The sequence below is a fragment of the Poecilia mexicana genome, unplaced genomic scaffold, assembly GCF_051168715.1.
Source record: "Poecilia mexicana isolate PSO_F unplaced genomic scaffold, ASM5116871v1 scaffold_5, whole genome shotgun sequence".
Taxonomy (NCBI): Eukaryota; Metazoa; Chordata; class Actinopteri; order Cyprinodontiformes; family Poeciliidae; genus Poecilia; species Poecilia mexicana.
This window is the reverse complement of record NW_028263374.1, coordinates 20920245-20935032: the sequence shown is the minus strand read 5'-3', so window position 1 is coordinate 20935032 and position 14788 is coordinate 20920245. Positions and strand designations below refer to the sequence as shown.

Here is a 14788-nt window from a genome sequence, read left to right as displayed (position 1 = left end):
GGGGTGACGCTGTTTTCTGTCAGGTAGCATGTGGGAGGGCATGCGCAGCGTGTACATGAGCATGACTGATAGCGCTAAAAACCTCCTCCTGGCTCTGATTGATTGTCTTTGACTGAGCTGTGTTTTTCTGTAGTTGGCAGTGGGAGAACTAGGAGAAGGCAGAGAAAATCAATTTTGTCACAGATAATCTGTTTCATACTCTACTGTCATGACAGAAGCAGTTTTAGCAAATATGTAAAGCATATATTTTTAAAAAAGTGACATACCCCAAGCTGAAAGTGTGAAGAGCCTTAGTGAAAGCAGTTAAATATGTTTGAATGGTCATATCTGAGGTGTTGGTGTAGACGCTCCTTGCTTCAGCTAATTATCATGATGCATAAAACATGTATTCACTGGTGGAAACGCAGTCTGCTGGTGGTGAAATTCTTTGAAACCACCAATATGGCTTAATGGAGGGAGAGAGCAGTGAAGCAAAGAGGGTCATTATTAAAAGCATGTCATTCCTTTTCATGTATGGCCTTATGAGAGAGCAGAAAACCAGCATCTGATGCCAAAATCAGCATCATCATCAGCATAAATGAACATGAAATTTGATGCTCTGTTGTATAACCTAAAACCCAGTCTCGCTGTCTATTTGTCTCCCCCTCGCCCTCTCCGTTTCTCCCCCATTTCTCTTGCTTCCCCATTTTCCGTTGACAAGCTCTCTGAATCTTTGACCACACAGCCTGGAAAAATAGCACGGAGTCATGCTGCACGGCAAGTCTATCCCTGACCCTGATTCCCCCTCACCACATTTCCATCAGCAGCAAAGTAAAACACATCTAATCATTTCAATTTTCCCCCTCTGTTGCAGTATTATTAACAATGTTAATTTTCTGAGGGCTGCCGCCTGGAGGGGAATGTCAAGGGAAATGCATTATGGCAAGATATTCCATTGATCCACCATTATGCACACTTTCATCGTCCCTGTAATGCCCTAATGTTACCGAGAAAGCAATTTAGCACAAATGTAAAAAACAGCAGGCTATTCAGCCTGAAAAGAAAAATACATTAGAAACTTTTTATGCGGTGTCAAATTTGAAGATTTTCCTTCCTTTGAGTCGTACATGTTTGCTCAGCTTTTCTGAATTAGAACCACTATGGAAATGAGCAGATTTCTGATGTGTGCACAAAGAATAATTGAAGCCTAACATGACAACACGTCAGCGATAGGTGCTGGTGCTTACAACATGCACGGCAGTCACGGGGAAGAAGCCGAGTGCACCTTCGTCAGTGCACCAAACGTCAGCAGAAAGACAGGACCAGAATGGGCTGTGGGAGGAAGATGGAGGAGCTGGAGTAAATCTACACATTCATGGGGAGAACACGCAAACTCAACTCAGAAGGTCCTGAGGCAGGATCCGAAGCCAAGACCTTCTTGTTCTGAGGGAACAGTGCTAACCACTAAGCCTCCACGCTGCATGATTTGTTCTATTTATGTTATTTTGCATGACCTGAATTAGACCCTTGGTATACCTTGATACTTAGTCTTTACTGCACTGGAAATACTTTTAAAGTGGTTGATGGAACTTACATTTATATTTTGCAAACCTAAGCTTTAAAAGATAAAATAAAAATGTAATTTGAAGTTAAATATTTGCTTGACAAAAACCTTAGTGATTTATAGGAACCAGAACTTTGAAAGGCAGCTGTGGATTTTAGGCTGCCTTTTTTCATAGAAATAAATGTTTAAAAGACGCTGCTAAATTTTAAAGTCATGACAGATTTCAGCCACACAGCTGCCAGTAGCAGCTCAAATGTATTTTTCCACAATTAATTGATAAATCTTTATCTTCCCTGCCTTCGAAGTCAGCAGTACTAGCAAAAATGTAAGAGAAAAAACATTAAAAGCTATTACTAGCACTGTGGATCTGTAACTGTTTCCTTGAACACTTATAGATCCAATTTACATCCAGAAATACAGAACATAATTAAATAAATCCAGCAGAATCCTTTGATTGTGCATAGTTATAAAAACAACTGTATACAGTTCAGTTTGAAACTTGTTGCAATACAATACAGCTAAATAAAGCTTACAATGACAACTGGGGAAAGTTGTCCAAGCATCCCTAGCAGATTGCCCTGAGTCACAGACTTTTTAGCAAGACCTCATCTTGAGCAAGCATGTGGCAACAGTGGACAGTTGATTGCATAGAGTTGAGTCATCACAAGGTGGCCAAACTCTCCATCAGTTTTTGTTACTTAGCTTTCTACACACTCCTGGTTTGAGAAAAGAGATGATGACAAAGACCAAATGATCCAGAGGAACTCTGTGGCATATGGTTCATCCAGAACAAACAGGAATAAGTGTGAACAAGTGCACTTGTATGTTGTAGCACTGTGATTTTTTATATTAGTGAGGTGTATGTAGCAAGCATTACTGTTATTCAGTTATGCCATTTTTGTCAAAATTTTTGTAATTCTGGAAAGCTTTTTTTTCTTTCTTTGTGGCCTCCACTCCAAATTAAACACTTTCAAAACGTTCAACATGCTGATGTCACATTTACCATCAATTCTCCATTAAGCATCCAGCCACATGCACGAAGAAAGAACTAACTTTCTTTTAGAGCATTTTAAAATAAAGTTCAAAGCATTGTCTATTTCATATTTAAAAATAGAGGCATGGTAGTTGACATTAAATAAATACTGTTTTCTCTATTTCATCCACCTGGTGTTTATGAGGTATCTTTGCAGCAGAAACCACCTGGGATATCCGATACTACCGTATCTACATAAACATGCCCACCCAGTGCTCCAAGAACCCCCAAGCCTGGAGCGCCCTTACCCAAAAATCCCAACCACACCGGGAAGAAAACAGCAAATAGAGCAGAGAAAGCTTTTTGATGAGGCCGTTATAGGAGCGTAACACGTTCTCTAATTATAGATCTCACTTGCTCTCTTTTGAAGACAACAGTAAATGCGAACACGCCACGGTTTTAGATTACGACGAGTCTTATAAAATGGGGAAAAGCGTCCCTTTGCGGGACCACTTTGCAGCAACTTCGAAGGCTTTTTTGATTTACCTCCCCTGTCATTTCATCTAAATGTAAAACATTAATGAATCCTACACAGAAAAAAAAAGAGGAAAATTTCACTTAAAGACTGATGCCGGTGACAGACGGTAAGTCAAATGAGAGGGGAGGGAAATGCCTCAAAAAGTGTGAAAAGATTGCCACGTAACACACGCATTCATCAGGATTTGGCAAGATTAAACCAAGATGGATGGACGAATAGATAGATAGATAGATAGATAGATAGATAGATAGATAGATAGATAGATAGATAGATAGATAGATAGATAGATAGATAGATAGATAGATAGATAGATAGATAGATAGATAGATAGATAGATAGATAGATAGATAGATAGATAGATAGATAGATAGATAGATAGATAGATAGATGAGACTGTGTTTATGATTGCATGCAGCAGCCTTTGTTCTTTCGTTCACACCACTTCTGGAAGAAGAAAGCGAAGCAATGAAGGTCAGTTGCAGAGCAGGCTGCCAAATATAGCCGCTGTGTTCATGTGAGGGCCAGACTCTCCAGAACGACAAGCCCTGCTCTGACCATGCCCTGTAATTGAGGAGAAAATAAGGACAGAAATTATATGTTTATTTTTGACAACAATTTTAATCTTTTGTGCTCTCCTTCAGAAAATGAGACGCCTACAAAAAAAGGCGCTGAGAATCTGTTTTCTGCTCGTAGGCTCAGAGTTCAGTTTTTGAACTTTTTGGTGTTGCAATAAATTAAATTCTCAAGAACAAACCTTGTTTGGTGCTTCGAAAAATATTATTTCATTTTGAAGCCTCAAAAATAATGGAGATCAGTTTATTTCAGGAAGATTTTACAGTGTAGTTTGAGGTTGTTCTCAAATATGTAATGACAGTATATTTGCCACAAAAAAAAAAAAACTTTGTTATGCATCGCTTCAAATGAGCAAAAGTTCAGCGTTCTTGTTGGACAAAGATCTTAATGTTATCTGTCTTTTTTTTGTGTTTGTTAAATTGCTACTATGAACATATACTTCAATTCCTACACATTATTTAAAATAACAGTGATAACAATTTATTTGAAAATCTTAATAAACTGTTGACTATTTAGGTAACTATTTAGGTAACTTAAGGCTAAATATAATGTTTTATATATTTTACATTTTACATTTTACAGTTTACATTTTTTTTTTTTTTAATAAAATACATATTTAAAATTGTGGAAAAAAATAATCTGCCTTTACAGATGTCCTCTGTTTTTGCTTTGTTTTTTCAAAATGTTTCAAAAAAAAAATGTCTACATAAGACAAACATATCCTGAGTAAATGCAACATTTCTTATCATCCTGACTACCAGGAAAAAAATAGTCCAATCACCATTTTTTTTTAATCCCACAGTCTTTGTAAGGTAATAAAAGGTTTTATGCACTTACTATGTCTCTTCCCATAAAATGTGTTATTACTGATAAACGCCATTTTTATGAATTAGAAAAAGGTACGCACAAAAGTCCCACCCGTTCACATGTGGTATCATTGAAAAGCCCTAAATGTCCTCTCCAGATACCAAAAGGAATTAATTCAGTAGAATGCAGGGGGTGGGAGACATTCAAGTTTAGAAATGTCCTCTACAGAGGACAAAAATGAACTACTGGTAGTCAGGAGGATATATTAAGTGAAAACATCTTTCCAAATCAGCTGGTTATAAAGATGTAATAACTGGATGTGCTTCCCTTGGCTGTAACAGCTGCAGCCAAGTGTTTGCGATAACTGGCACTCTTCTTTGCAGAATAGTTTTACTTCAGCCACATTGGAGAGTATCCCAACCTGTTTTACATCAAGCCACAGCAACTGAATCAAACGTAAGTCAAAATTTTACAAGGCAGCTTCACAACTTTCATTTTGTTTTTTGCAGTGCAATCAGAGCTGGGTTTACTGGTGTGCTTTGGGTCACTGTAATGCTGGATGACTAAAATCACTAGCTAACGGTCATAAACTGGAAGACGTTTTTCACAAGATTTGTTGCTTAAGAGGAAACTTCAGTTCAATCAATTACAGCAAATCGCTCAAGCAAAGCAAACCCAGGCAATCCCACAACCACCACCATGCTTGACTGAAGGCGGAACCTTTTTCTGAAAAGTTGTGTTCATTTTTTTTCCCCAGATGTAGTGCTAACACTATGCAAAAAGTTCCATCTTTGTCTCATAAGTCCACACTGTATTTTCCCCAAAGACTCTGTGATTATCATGACAGTTTTTATAAATGTGAAACAGGTTTTTGTAATTGGTCTTCAGATGTTGTTGTGTCCTAAATTCAGAGCTTAATCTATAGCATTGGTGCAGCTATGCCAACAATGCCATAGCTGTTGTCCTGGATTATTTTGTGTTCTTCCAGATAAATTGTGGACGCACTAATGGAGTAATTTAGATTGTAAAATTCATGGTCTCCACTCCTGGGAAGGTGGGCTCACTGGAGTCCCAAAGCCTCAGTGCTTTGTAGTTATAGGCTGAAAGAGATCAAGAAGACTCTATGTTATGGATTCCAGAGTTTCTTTAGATCAGTTCCTGATTTTTGAGAGCTTTTAATCTTCTTGGTGCTGCCAGACAGGTTTTACTGACACGTTTTGAGGTCTTTTTCTTCATATCTGCCCATTTTCAGGCCTTGGTTTACCTTTTGAACTCTAAAATAAATGTTGTTAATCACATGACTTAGTAATTTAACATTTTCACACTGGCCACGCTGGTTTGGATGGCTTTTTATCCTTAAATAAAAGAGCTTTTTGAAACTGTTTTCATATTTAGTTTTAAGTTAGTTTGATTATTTGAAGAGTTACAAAAAAGATCTGTTAATGTGTCTCTCTCTTGCATAGCTAGACAAACAGACAGATAATTTTTTTCTGTTGTTTACTCGAACATTTGTTTCATTTCTAATGAACCTCCAACATATAAAAGGTAATCTTTCCCGTCGTTTCCGCTTCTTGATGTTTGAATTTATTTTTAATTACTGTGATAATCTCCTTTTTATTTTATTTAACGACTTAATCCTTTTCTTCTCGACTTGCCTCTGTAGTGCAGCCTCTTTAACCATCGCACTAATGTCTGAAAATGCAGTTAACTACATTTGGGAATATTGGAAACAGAGAGAGGTTTTGAACCAGAATAATAAAACCTCGGATATGGAAACCGCAGTCTTGCTCAACTTAATTTCCTTTATTTGTGTGGCGCAGTCGTTCCCGACTCACAGAAAACGCACACGTTTCACATTTATTTCTCTGTAAGTTGCGGAAAAAGTTTAAAACGCGCAGTGAAAAATAATTTTAGGAAGAATACGTTTTCTTCTTTGTTCAGACTCCAAAGGACTAATCTCAGTTGGAGAAACAATAAATGAAACCGAGAAATTGAATTAAAGTCCATATGGTGATTGATGGGTAACCCGTCAACTCACACAGAATAGGGAATTGAAAACTGATTTTCTCTTTTGGGGAGGTGGGATGTCCTCGTTTTTTAAGCCACCAATCTCCGTCCGTTTCCCTCCATCTTTTGGGGTTTTTTATTGCCTCTTAGCAAGTCTTCAAAGAGCCCAGAGCCTATAATTAGGGGGCGGGCCCAGAGCGCCTCAAAACGCTTCCCCGCATTGGAGCCCGACTCCATCCAAAGTGTCCCGGGACTCAGAGCTGCGCCTCTCCCTCTGCCCTCAGCTTCCTAAAGGATTTAGTTTCTCAGGGATGGCCGCATCTGTTCTGGAGGTAGGGAATGTAATTGTAAGTACATTTTCTTCTTTTTGTTGTTCTTTTTCTTCTTCTTGAAACAAACCAAACTTGATTATGAGAATATTGTTACGTCTTTATTCTGAGATTTTATTGATGTCGCGTTATTAGGACACGCTGTGTTGCATGAATGTACGTCCTGTTACGTCAGGTATTACTGAAGAAAATCTAAAATATTTAAATCAATGCAACAGTTTCAATCGGGAAGAAAGTTTACAATTTACATTTGGGCTAAGCTTTATACGTGTGGGAATAATATTTTCTTCAGTATAGTCACTCCTAACAGAAAATAGAGATTTACACAATTTAAACAATTATGAAGTATTTAAAGTTATTATTTCCCGTGGCTTCGACAACATCTGTTTAAAAGGTTTAGAAAACCATCTACACACACACACACACACATATATATATATATATATATATATATATATATATATATATATATATATATATATATATATATATATATATATATATATATATATATATATATATAATCTTTATAAACATGGTAAAATATTATAGCAAAATTAAATCTATTCTGATCAACCCTATTTTTATTCAGATTTTATATCATAATAATAATAATGTTAGTTAGGTAGTTAATCTAAATAAAATTTATTTTCCACCTTTATATATTTGCTGTCTATATTTTTAAAATTGCTAGAGTACAATATAATCGCAGAAATTATGCAAATGCATCAATGCAGAGTTGGTTTGTGTCAGTTACAAAGAAATAAAGAAACATTTTTAAAAATACAATATTTTCATCTGTAAAATGTTTTATTTTAAATGGTTAATTGGGCATCCTCAACATTATTGTAATTAAGCAAAACCAAAATTATTTGAGTATTTTGTATGTGTGGGATTTTATAGAATAATGAGTCCACAAATTTGAGTCTGCGTGTTGGAAACATTAAACAGTTGTTAAGGAATTTTAAGCACCATTAATTGTAAATTCAAGAGCAGCTTGTTAAAAGAGGCTTAAAATCAACCATGCATGATCCAGTGATTTATCAGAACATTTACAAGTTTGAGTATCGGCTGCCTTGACCTCTTTGTAAATGTTGAGAGCAGAAAAAAAGCCAAATGTGTCAGTCAGAAATCCGTTTTTTATTAGAGCTGACACTTACAGAGGCTGTGGCAAGCAGCCATATCCTGCAGACAGATCGTTTCACTCTCCCCCCCTTGTCTTTTTTTCTTTCTTTTTTTACTATTTTGGTCTCCAGGAAGACGCACGCTATGGATCCAGTCCTCTGGCTATGTTAACTGCTACCTGTAACAAGTTCGGTAGCACCAGCCCCATCAGGGATTCAGCTACACCCGGAAAAACCGGCAGCTCTCCAGTGAAGAAGCAGTACACCATGACCTCTGACCTTCAGACAGCAAAGAACGGGCGGGTGTCGGACAGCAGTGGTCTGACGGACTCCTACACCGGCTCTTTCACCACAGCTGGAGGAGGTGGTGGGCTGCTGAGTCCCACTGGAAGCCCTCCACCGTCGGCTGGGGGGTACACTTCAGAGTACAACCCTTTCTCCCACTCCTTCCAGACCTCTGTGTCCCAGGACCCGTCTCTTTTAGTGTCCAAGACCCATGCTACCCCGGCCGACTGCCTCACCAGTGTCTACACCTCTCTGGATATGACACACCCGTATGGCTCCTGGTATAAGGCTGGGATCCACCCTGGCATCACTGCTGCTCCAGCCAATGCCACTTCCTCCTGGTGGGACGTCCACCCCAACTCCAACTGGCTGTCAGCGACACAGCCCCAAGCTGATGGGAGTCTCCAGGCTTCACTTCAGCCTGTGGCCCCACAGGCATCCCTGAGTCCCCAGCTCCCGAGTTACAGCTCCGACTTTACACCACTTAACCCAGCCCCGTACCCCTCTGTTGGACTGGGCTCATCCTCACACCTCCTCCAACCTTCCCAGCACATGTTGCCCCAGGACATGTACAAGCCCAAGCCTGTGTCAAGCGCTGGGCTAATTGAGAATTCAATGGGCCTAAAGCCTGCTAGGGGATCGGGAGGCTACAGCGGAGGGGCTACACCCAGCCGGTCTTCATGTGACTGCCCCAACTGCCAAGAGCTGGAGAGGCTGGGAGCGTCTGCCGCCTCCCTGAGAAAAAAACCTGTGCACAGCTGCCACATCCCAGGCTGTGGGAAAGTCTATGGCAAGGCTTCCCACCTGAAAGCCCACCTGCGCTGGCACACTGGCGAAAGGCCTTTTGTGTGCAACTGGCTGTTCTGCGGGAAGCGCTTCACCCGCTCTGATGAGCTGGAGAGGCACGTGCGCACCCACACGAGGGAGAAGAAGTTTACCTGCCTGCTATGCAACAAACGCTTCACCCGCAGCGACCACCTCTCAAAGCATCAGAAGACCCACGCAGACTCCGCAATGCAGGGCAAAACTGTAGCCGTGGAAGGAGATACGGACCCTCGGACCGAAGACACATCTGAGCTCAACTCCAACGCCGTGCCAACCAATCCTGTCGCTGACCAAATCGCCAACGGGGATGAGAAGACCACCACACCTAATGGAGTGGAAAACAGCAGTGGTTTGTTGGAAATCTGACTGCCTTAAGTTTTTCCTCTAGCATTCTCTTCTTTTTGAAATAAAAACAAACTATAAACTGCAATCGAAAAGAAAAAATATTCAAGACAACGTTTGGACTCAATATAATAAATGACTAAGCGTGCAGCAACCACATGCAAGTCCAAGAAAAGACATGCAAGCCTGCATCCATACTACCAAAATTGTATGCAGACACACTGCCAAATACACAACCAAAACCTTGATGTATATGAGCACAAATATTCCATGCACACGTGCACAATTTGCATGCACAATAATAACTATGAGCAAATGCACAAGCATATATAATGCATTCATGTATGCATGGGCACCCGCAAAAAGTGTTCCTGCTCAGACCCACATACGAGTAAACATTCTCATGTGGACATTTAGCAGTCTGCACACATTTTCTGCCTTTTAAATGAGACAAACCACTGGGGAAATGTAATCTGCAAAAGCAGAAGGAAAAAAGCTCCAAGGCTGCAAAAGGAAAGAACAAGACTTATGGTCGGGATGACGGAGTTGATGAAGCATTGCATGCCTGGAGTGAAAAAAAAAAAAATCTGATATAAAACTGCACTCTGATACTTATTCAATATTCCTGAAATGGACAATCTCACATAGAGCTACTTGTTGTCAGAGACGCCGTGATGAAGGTGTTGCATTGTATTTGCTGTTCACTTCCTACTTTGTCTAATTTAATTTCATATTTACATGAATAGTCTAATTTATGTTTTAAATTATACAACGAGGGGGATTATTTTACATGTTGTGGGACATATTATACCTAAAGGGAAATGAATGGTTGAAGCTGGCCAAGAAGGAAAAATATGGTGCATTAAATTAAGATTTTTTTTTCTTATTTATTAGTTATGAGTTGGAATTTAGGAAGTATGTTATTAAAGTTTTATTTATAGATCTTGAATCTTTTGTGTGCATTACCTAATTCTGTAACATTTCTCATTGTGAATTCTTCCACACCATGCAAAGCAATGAATAAAAAAGGGTTTCCTGGATTGTTTAAACATACTATATATAATAATAACAATATATAGATTTTGTTAGGTGATATTTTTCTACTTTTTTTATGCATTTTCTATTTTTCCTCATGAAAAGATGTTTATTTTACTGCAGCTGGCAAAAAGATTTATCATTTGGTCCACACAGGAGTTGCCAGAGTTCGCTGTCTTGTTGTGAAATGTGTTTAGAAGAGGCTGTAAATAGTGTTAAAGCAGAAAACCTCAGAAATGTACACATGTACGTTGAAAGATTCCTGGAGCAGAATCATGAATTTATGGTGCTTTCAAGAGTAGACAAACTGAAAACAAGTATTTTATTTGATGGTTTTATTTTCTATTCAAAAGCATTCTGACTTGATTGATAAATAAACGAATAATTAAAAATATGTCATTCCTTTTGCATTAACTTCACTCCTCTGTGCTTCATCCTAAATCCCTCCAATCGATGAGCTTCCTTCCACATCTTTCTACATCCTTAGACCCAAGCAAATACTTTCATTATCTTTTACAGTAAAAAAAAAAAACAACAAAAAAAAAAAACAAAGCCATTCACTGAATTGAAGTCTTGACTCGACACAATGACCCCCTTTCAGGGAGCCACTGTAGTTACACTCAGGACAATTATTCCACTCTGCAGCCTGAAAGGGGTAATTATGGCGAGCGATGCTCCAGCAGAGTCCGGAGAGAGAAGAAGAGGGGATTAGGACAGGAGAGCTGCGGTTGCACTGTTTATGGAGGGAGGCGGTCAAACAAAGAACCCCAATTAGGGCAAGAGGCATAAAGAAAGATGAGATCTGGAGAAACAATGCAGAGAAGAAGTTAAGCTGACCAAATTTGCAAAATTTGTGTTTTGCAAATTGATTTGTCTCTTGTGTGTGGTTCTTCACCGGGTTTCTGCAAGAGTTAACGGTCACAACAAGTGGAAGTTCATCTTTTCCTGTCCGTGTTACTTTCTGGCTTTTCCAGACTAATTAAAATACCTCAGGAGGGAGGACTTCATGTGCTGCCTTAAAAGTTATACCACCTAACAACAAACCAAACTAGACCTTTAAACATAAACTCTGCGCAGTTTAGCAACAACATAATTAAGTCGAATTTTACCTCACTTGTTAAGAGCTATATTGGTGCAGGTGATTTTGCATTATAATCAGGAAGATTAACAAAATTCACAAGTGTTTCTGCTCTGTGAGCTTTTTAAAAGTTTGAGCTTTTATGTGGTGCGAAAGGTGGTGCACAATTTGAAGAGGAAGAAAAAAGCTTTTTTTTATACACATGTTCCATTTAACTGACAGGTTGGACAATAAGATGACAGAGCTGCAAAGATCCTGCAAAGGAGGTGGAACCTTAGTTCAGTGGAAGAATGTATTTACAGAAAAAATAATTGCAGAGCAGCCAATGCACTTCAGAAAGTTGAAGAAGAAAGTCATTGCTAAATGAATCTATGTGTAAGCTTATGGATGGCTAAAAAACTGATGCTGCAAAAATATTCTGAACTCATGCTGTGGGGATTTCTTTACCAGGTACTGGGAAGCTCATCAGAGCTGACACTAAGAGACATGGAGCTAAATACAAAGAAAAAATCGATATACAACATCATTTTTTCCATTTCAAAATTTTTACAATTGCACAATTTTCTGTCTATTAAATAACATCTTGATAAAATGAGGAGATGTTTGTGGTTGCAACTTGATGAGATGAGAAAACTAAGTGGATTAAATACTTTTTGAAGGACCTGCATTTTTCTACCAGATTTATAAACCTTTCAATTTTACTAAAACAGAATAAATGATAAGAAAGAAAGTCAACAAAGCACTGATTATATTGCATAAGAAGAGACCGGTACAGCTGACGCTCTCTGAAAGCTTCCGACTCTTCTGCTGCAACATTTACACTTCCCAGGCTGGATGGTTCCAATTTAGGGCTTCTAATAGGCTGTAGTTGAGGTCAATTTATATAAAACGTCCCGGGGCCGACTTTGTCATCAGGGACCAATATGTTTACGGTGGTCTGAAGTGGGTGCACGGTCCAGTCCACAGGATAAAAGGCAAACATGGGGAACAGGGAATGGGTTGGGTGTGTCAGACCAGCAAATGAGGGTGGGGTTAGGGGGAGGGGGTTAAGAAGATGGTCAGTGGCTTTTGAAAACCATCCTCTGCTACTGGTAGTTTCTGTCTGTCTAAAATACCCTCCTGGTGGTGGCATAATGTAGCCTTAGCTTTATTTTTACTTCTTTTATTTAGAAAGCCAGGAAACATTAAGTGTCGCTTCAAACAAGGTCATAAAAAGAAAAATATACACGCAGTGACACACAGAGGCCGAAGCAGAAACTGGACAATCTGTTCCATATGCTCTTTACCCACAGATCCCCATTTACTCCATTTAGAAAATCAAATCACTGCAGACTTAATAAAACTGAAAATAGTTATTCCATAGGATCCCAGAAGAACCACCTGTTAAAGCCATCACACATCTCATTTCCAGTCTAACAAGAAGAGGAAACTTTAAAACATTTTCTCATGCTGTGTTTGGTTTAACTCTCAGACTTGATGAGTTACGCAAACTTACTCTAAATGAGTCACTCCTACTTGGACGGGGATTGCAGACTTTAATCATTTTCTTTTACAATGCCCTTCAAACACACACGTGCACACACACACACACATATATATAATCTCTTTCTATATAAACATTTTTTTCACATCCTTGCTACAAATATATCCTATTAACATTTGATTATTTGAGGCAGACAAACAAACAGTGGTGCACAACTGAAAGAAATGGTTAAACGTTTTACTTTTATATCTCAGGAAAGTGTGGACAGCACATATTTTTAGCTCCCTTAAGTCAATGTTTTATAGAACCACATTTAATGGTGATTATAGCTGCAAGTCTTTTAGCGTTAGTCTAAGATCATTCTCAGTCAGTTTGCATGAAAGTTTGTCTGGGCATTGTTATTCAACTTTTACCACAAATTTTCATTTGAATTTAGGTCTAGAGTTTGACTGGAACATGCTAGCCCATAAATATCCCCATGCATCTTCCTATCAACACAGACCTGCTTCCCTGCTATGAGTTCATAAAGGGCGTTAATTATGAGGTTGAACAAATAGCTGTCATCTACAACTCTGTTCTGGCTCTTTGTTTCATTTTATAACAGCCGTCTAGCAGGTTTGTCATTAAGTATTTACCTCCATCCATCCTTCCATCAACTTTGACTAGGTTCTCTCTGTCCCGACTGAATCATGCCCTTAGAGTGAAGCTTGCACCAACATTTTTTGCTAATTAAATTGTGTTTTGAGGATGATGCACAAGCTCTGATCATAGGACATTCATCCTCATGTTTGGTGTATCTCTTGTGGCCACCTGCCAGCAGAGCTTCTTATTGCTTTCTTTCAACAATGACTTTCTTCGTACAGAAAAGGCCAGATTTATTAAGTGCATGAACACATTTTTCCAAATGAACGGTGGATTCTACAGCTCCTGAAGACTAACCCTAGGTTTTGTGGATGCTTGTTGGATTAATGCTTTCATTAATTGCCAGGATTTATATTTTTGGTGGATGGTCATGCCTTGGTAGGTCTGAAGTTGTACCATATCATTCTGTCTTTTAATTAAGATTCAGAGTTTGGAACGAATTGTTTTACAGCTTAAATCTGCTATAAAACTAATACATAGCTTTATTTCTAACCTGTTTATTTCTCGATCTTCATGATGCTGATTGATTAGATTAATGTTCTCTAAACAAAACTCTGAGGCCTTTAGAGAACAGCCTGGTTAGGGGTACCAGAATAAAGGGGCTAAATACAAAATGCATGCCATACTTTTATTGTTCTTTACTTATTTTTATTAGTAAGAACTGTTGAAAACTATGCATCACTTTACTGCTACTGGTCTATCTGAAATGCAACAGACTGAAAAAGTAAACAAATGGTGATTAAAGCATCTTTTCCTCCTATTATCTGATCCACACTGCCTTGTCAAGTAAAACAACTGACTGTGATTCGACATAGCCACAGGCACAGGCACTTGTGCATTCATGATAGGAGGAGGAAGACGGGGAGCACAGGGCAGGACAAAAGCACAGGTGTCTGCAGGTGTGACTGGGCCTCTTTGACAGGGAAACAGATAAAGACTGTCATCAGGCCTCAGGGCTCAACAGCATGGCTATTAAAAAAACAAGGTAATGCTTTGTTTTGTGCCAGAGAGGTAAAGGTAAAGTGACCAGAGTGAGCCATAACATGACCCAGAGACCAGATGGGTTCAGGTCAAAGAAGACAAAGGTTGAAGAGGAAAACAAAAGAGATTAAAAAGGCCAAAAGTTGAAGAGGCAACATTACCTTCCAGGTGTACGTTGGTGTTTTCCTTATCATTTTAGCCATTGTTTACATTTCTGGATAGG

General features: G+C 38.9%; 1 protein-coding gene across 1 annotated transcript; it reads left to right on the top strand.

The window, feature by feature from the left end:
- Window positions 1-6673: 6673 nt before the first annotated feature.
- sp7 (Sp7 transcription factor) lies at window positions 6674-10775 on the top strand. Its single transcript, XM_015004746.2, has 2 exons — window positions 6674-6788; window positions 8027-10775. Exons 1-2 carry the CDS (start codon window positions 6753-6755, stop codon window positions 9368-9370), a joined length of 1380 nt encoding a protein of 459 aa, XP_014860232.1. The 5' UTR covers window positions 6674-6752; the 3' UTR covers window positions 9371-10775.
- Window positions 10776-14788: the final 4013 nt, after the last annotated feature.